This window comes from Lactuca saligna, chromosome 8, assembly GCF_052625555.1.
Source record: "Lactuca saligna cultivar CGN05327 chromosome 8, ASM5262555v1, whole genome shotgun sequence".
Classification (NCBI taxonomy): domain Eukaryota; kingdom Viridiplantae; phylum Streptophyta; class Magnoliopsida; order Asterales; family Asteraceae; genus Lactuca; species Lactuca saligna.
In genome coordinates, this window is record NC_136424.1 from 201,538,692 (window position 1) to 201,545,031 (window position 6,340).

The 6,340-nt window shown below is 36.3% G+C and overlaps 1 protein-coding gene across 2 annotated transcripts; it reads right to left on the reverse strand.

Moving 5' to 3' along the window:
- Positions 1 to 1,391: 1,391 nt before the first annotated feature.
- On the reverse strand, positions 1,392 to 6,099 carry LOC145010797 (uncharacterized). 2 transcript variants are annotated; one of them, XM_078969345.1, is made up of 9 exons: positions 5,901 to 6,099; positions 4,859 to 5,462; positions 4,483 to 4,779; positions 4,293 to 4,394; positions 4,093 to 4,206; positions 3,155 to 4,003; positions 2,262 to 3,065; positions 1,992 to 2,171; positions 1,392 to 1,901 (listed from the first exon to the last, which is right to left on the reverse strand). In XM_078969345.1, exons 1-9 carry the CDS (start codon positions 6,012 to 6,014, stop codon positions 1,555 to 1,557), a joined length of 3,411 nt encoding a protein of 1,136 aa, XP_078825471.1. In that variant the 5' UTR covers positions 6,015 to 6,099; the 3' UTR covers positions 1,392 to 1,554. The 2 variants fall into 2 exon arrangements, with proteins under 2 accessions (XP_078825471.1, XP_078825470.1); XM_078969344.1 differs by having other exon boundaries at positions 1,992 to 2,180.
- Positions 6,100 to 6,340: the final 241 nt, after the last annotated feature.

The window sequence follows — 6,340 nt, forward strand, 5'->3', positions numbered from 1 at the left end:
ACACAACTTCATACCTTGATTTGGTGGATCTACTTATCCTCGTCTGCAAACCTTCTCGAAGACATTTTTTACCAATACACTGCTTTAAAAGTTCTTTGTTCTTAAATATACTCTCACATTAAATCTTTTGAAGATTCATGTCTACCATCTGTGTTGGGATATCTTCATTAAAATCAATTGGCCATGCTGGTACAAGGGGCATACAGTGAAAAAAGTTATCGGGAAACTTAGCTTTAACTTCATCACCCAACTCATCTCTATCGGAATTGCTTTGTAGCTCGCTTATATCTAAACATACATCACCAACATCAACATAATGCCCGTAAACATGATTTTTTTTCATTTTTTTGACTTGATTTTTTTTCTTTTTAGTTTTATCTACCACACGCCTATTCATAAGTTTAACTTCTTGTTCGGCAACATCATCACAACGACCACCCACATTATTAAGATATGCACCAACATCATCATCACCAACAGACTTGTAATTCTCAGGTTCCACATAGTGAATAGGTGAATAACTAACATTAACATTTTCAGCAATACTGTGAAACTGAGGTACACTAAGAGTATTGAAAGTACCTATCGGATCGTTGCTCCCTTTATAACTGCATAAATTACCAACAACCTGGTTTCCAATTTCACCACCCCCATTAACCTCCTCAACTTCATCAACCACCACAAACACTTTCACAGCCCTTCCTCCACTACATTTGATTACGTTTATCAACATTCTAACATCCATGTCTTCAACTATAGTTATATAATAATTTAATTCAGGATGGTGGAAACGAAGACTAATTCTATATTTGTCTAACAAACCAATTTTCCTTCTTACCAAAGATACAAAATCACTATAACTAATATACTCAAAAAATATCAAAACAAGTTCAGAAATATCTCCTTGTGGACATATGTATTCCAGAATAGTTTCATTAACTTGCCATCGTCCACCGGTTACAAGACAAACCATATATTCAATCATTTTTTGAGCAAATTGTAGAGAGAGTTCCTAAACAAACAAATAACAACCAAAATGATATTTTTTCTACAAAACTATTTATATAGCAACCTGATTTCATAGTCAAAACAAACCATTTAATAGTCAACCTAAAAAAAAAAAAAAAATCAAAATTCAAAATTAACAACGATTTCGCAGATAGAGTCAGAGGATTTCGCAGATGGACCTATTCCATCTGCGAAATTACCCCTATGTATACAACAAAAAATTTTAAAAAAAATAATAATAAACCACCTGCAAAAGTACAAGCACCTAAAGCACAAAGCACAGTTGTGCTTTAGGCACTTGTACTTTCGCAGATGGGAGCTTTTTTTGTAATGTCATTAGTGTAAATGACTATTTTTGTAAATTTCTCTTAAAAAAATACATGTTGGATTCCAAAATTACCCACATATCTCAATTACTTATATAACCTCTCTCATACAAAGTTATCAATTTAGCATGAGGATCCAAATCCAAGGATTTTAAAACTCCCTTGAATTATATTACCTATCAAACCAAATAAACACAAAACCAACACAATTTATCTCTCTTCAATTCTTGGTTTCACCACCCACCAGTTGGTTCTCACACAGTGTTTGAAGTGCTGGCCTTGCTTCTTTATTATCCACATTCAAAGTCTTCAAAGTCAACGCCTTGAGCTGCTTCCTTAGTTGCCTCAAACTTACATCTTGTAAATTCTCCTTCATAACAACAACATTCTCATCCTTTTCTTTCTTCATCTTGTTCTCTTTGTCATCCGACATAAATCCACCAATCTTCTTCATTGGAGTTGGGACACTAATTTTAGTAACAATCAAGGTAGATTGATTTTGAAAATTTTGGTTTTCTTCTTCATATGAATCTGAGTCAACTTTTTCGTTGACCATGGTTGATGACGCTGAAAAAAACGATCACAATATTCCCTTATATACTTTTAAATCAAAAAGGCATTGTTGTAATTTGACAGATTTTGGAAATTAAAAATTACCATTAACATTGTTCTCCGAGTGTTCTTTTAAATCAAAATTTGCACCAGGCTTTGAAATTTCTTCTGATTCCACGTCAGCATCATCATCAAGAATGCTCTCAGAGTTTCCTTCTTGAATCAATTCACATGGAATCATTTCAAGCTTCTGAAACGAATTACAAACATCTTCCACTTTTGCATCTGGATTACCTAAGATTTTTTGGTTTTAGCAATAAAAAAAAACAAGAACATTAAAGAACATTAAAAATAAACTTCGATTGGTCTTTCTACCTGCATCCATGGCGTTTTCTGGAACTTCATAAGGCAAAACCTCTTCGAAATTCACATTGGCTTCATCAATCTTAATAACCTTTTTTTCACTTTCGTTTTTAACTGTTGACTTTTCAGATTTCTGTTCAGTCAACCTAGTTGACCTTCTCGAGCTGAATTCTTTCTGCAAAGTACCCTCCTTTTTCATGGTGGTTGAAGGTGTTGCCACCTTTCTCCGGCTGCTCCTTACAGTTGCTATACCGGGTGTGCACCACTCCATCTTCTCACCTTCTTTTGCATCTTCATCACAGTTTTTAAGTTGACACTTCTCGTTCCGGCGAGATGAAGTCGCCGGAGTTTTCCTCCTGGTGGTCGAATGTGCCGGGGTTGGGTGGCTGATAAGATCAAACAAAGTTGTCGGATTTGGAGAGTGTTGGTTTTTCTCTTGAATGGAAGAAGATCCTTCAAAATCCACATTTTCACATGGTTTTGATGTGTCATCTAATTCCACGTCAGCATTATCTTCTAGAAAGTTCTCCGAGTGTTCTTCAAGATCAAGATTTTCACGTGGTTTTGAAGTTACATCTGATTCCACGTCAGCATCAACTTCAACAAAGCTCTTCGAGTGTTCTTCGGGAATGAATTCTGGTATCTTCTCTTCAAAATCCGCGTTTTCACATGCCTTTGAAGTTTCATCTGATTCCACGTCAGCATTATCATCGTGAAAGCTCTCAGAGTGTTCTTCTGGAATCAATTCGAGTTTCTCTTCTCCAAATTCCACATTTTCACATGGCTTTGAAGTTTCATTTGAATCCATTTTTGCATCTGAAAACATAATTATTAATTTTAGCAATAAAGTATTTATAATATAAAAAAAAAAAAAACAAATCAAGAATTGGTTGAAATCTTTCTACCTGAATCTATGGCGTTTTCTGCAGAGAAAACCTCTTGGAATATCGCATTCACTTCATCCAACAGTGAATCAATCTTTTCAGTCTTTTCAATCACCTTCTTCACTAATGAATCTCCACATTTCTTTTCAGTCAACCTTGTTGACTTTCTAGAGCTGACTTCCTTCTGCATGGTACCTTCCTTTTTCACGGTGGTTGACGGCGTCGCAACCATTCTACGACTGCTTGCTACAACCGATGCAGGTGTGCACGACCCCATCGTCTGACCTTCTTTCATTTGACTGTTCACATTCCGGCGAGATGAAGTCGCCGAAGTTTTATGGATAGTAGCTTCATTAGAAACATTTCTCCGGCTGCTTGGAACCGCCGTTGCAGGTGTGCACGAGTCCATGTTCTGATTTTTCATTTGACTGTTCACAATCCGGATTGATGATGTCGCCGGAGTTTTCTGTATAGTAGCTTCCTTTTTCACGGTGGCTGAAGGCGTAGCAACCTTTCTCCGAGTGCTCGCCGGAGTTTTTCTCCTGGTTGTGGAATTTGATGGAGTTTTGAGCATATCATTCTCTTTGATGGAAGAAGAACATTCAAAAACGTCTGATATTTCACCGGAATGTTCGACAGCCACCTCAGTGGAAATTTCCGGCTGATGATCGTCATCTTCTTCTGTTATGGGGGAGAGGCTATCGATGGTTGGGATCACATCCAAGGTTTCCGACAATTCTGATTTTTCATTATCAAATTCACAAACTTCTTCTTTTTCTTCTACTTTTGCATCAACTTCATGAACTATCAAATCAATCTTCACAGGGGAGATGCTATCAATGGCAGCAATAACATCGGAGTTTTCTTCATCTGAAATGAAAGTACATATTGCACTTGATAAGACTACATGAATCAAACATGAGCCTATAGACAAATATTTATGATTGATGTATACATACCCATGTTTTCCGATGAATTGATATCATTTGAGATTTCTTCATCAGCGTTTCTTTCGTTTTCATTTGGATTCTCAGAGGTATCAAGAATCATATCACTATCCATGATTGAAGAACCTAAAGGAACACAAGATGTAATTAAGCAATTGCTAGAATATCATAACATGGTGAATCTATAAACTGAATCCTGAATGTCTAATTACCATTGTTCATCTCTGAAACGGCTTTGACTTTCAATTCTTCTGGCCCATTTAAATCCTCAATGTTCTCTTGTATTGCTTCTTCTTCTTCTATAACATCAACTCCTGCACCAAATAATCATGTAATTTAACATCAGTTTGATAGAATGGTGTTGAATAAAAGAGCATAAAAGACATTGAAAAAACCTCTCACCTGTTGAATTAGCATTATCATCTAGAATGCTATCTTGTTCTTCTAACTCCGTAACCTCACTTCCGAGTTTTTCTTCTTCTAAATGCCCATTTTCAATAGGGCTTGAGATGTCATCAATTTCTGGTTTTCCATCATTCAGTTCTTCTTCTAAATTGTTTTCCTCATTTGGATTTGGGATTTCTTCTGATTCCAGCTTTAGATTGTCAACTTCCCCAGAATCTTCTTTTTCTTCGCTTATATCAACATCAAGTTCCTCCAATGCATTACAAATGTCTTCCACTTCTGCATTTGGAATTACTGCATAATCGTTTTACCAAAGATAAATAAGTGGAACGAAACAGAAATTATAATCAAATCGAGAATGTGTTTTGCTTACCTGCATTCAAAGTGCTTTCTGGAACTTCAACAGTCGAAACCTCATCGGATGAATCATCATCATCATCCGACAATGCAATGATCTCAATAGCCTTTTCACTTTGCTTCCTCACTCTAGGCTCTCCAGATTTCTTTTCGGTTTGTCTAGTGGAACGTCTCGTGCCATATGTTTTCTGCACAGCAATCTCCTTTTTCACGGTGGTTGAAGTCGTCGCCACCTTCCTCCGCCCCTTTGCTACAACCGCTTCCGGCGACTTCTTATCTTCTTTTGAATCTAGTTCGCAATCATTCAGTTGTTTGTTAACACTCCGGCAAGATGAAGTTGCTAGAGCCTTCCTCCTTGTGCTGGAAAGGGCTGGAGTTTCCAGAGCTTCGTTCTTTGCTTCTTCACCTCCTCCGGCAACTTTCTTAGCTGTCCTGCGAGTTGTCCTGGTGTTTGTTGGTTTCAAATTTTCAACTTCGGTAGTTTCCACCTTTTGCATAGTAGTTGTTCTGTTTCTGGTGATTGGGACTTTAGGTGAAGAAACCTCGACGTTTTCTTTGGACTCGTTCAAATCAACTGTTTCAGATTGTGAGACGTTGATAAACTTCTCAATACCTTCAACCTATCAATATCATAAACGAATTTTTCTGTAATCAGTGATTGTTTTATCATAACAACCGGAGTTTACGCTAAAATAGAGAAATTATTGAAGAAATTACGAAGAACACTATGAAATCGCCAAAATTATATAAAAAAAAAGGATTTGTTTCTCGGAGAATTTAACAAGACTTCAAACATTCAAAAACTTTTCACTAAATTGAATTGCTAATACAAAAACCGATTAATAAACTATAACGAAACCACAAACAATTTACAAGTAACGAGTTAAACCTATAAACGAACTGCAATCAGATGTAACAGTACATGACCAAATCTCCAATAACTTATAAAAAACCTAAACACGCTCTCACTGAAGATTTATGCAAGCAAAATCGAGACAAAAAACCAGCTACAGCAATAATACGAATTAAACAAATCAAATCGAAATCTAAGAACTCACATTATCAAGATCTCGAAGAGCATCCGCCATGACATGATTTTTGGTGTTGGCAGCGATCTTGTTGAGTTTGCAGAGAAATTGAAGCTCTTTTCTGGTAAGACTGTGGAAATCCATGAGATCTGAATTAACAAAGGTGAACGGGAACCTAGGGTTTTGGATAACGTTGAATTCGTGAATCTGCGTATGAGTGAGATGCTCAAAATGCGATGAGGAGCCTCAAAATCGTCTAGACATATTTATACCAAAACCCTTGCGCGGGATTACCGTTGGAGCAGCGGAAATTTGAATTTTGAATTTATGACTGTTGGAGTGAATCTTTTACTATTCCAGATTCATAAATTCTTATTTTCAGTGTCATGAACCATTAAATATCGATTAAATATAGACTTCAGTGTGTATTGAAATTTGTACATATTATATTATATCTATAAAAATCATAA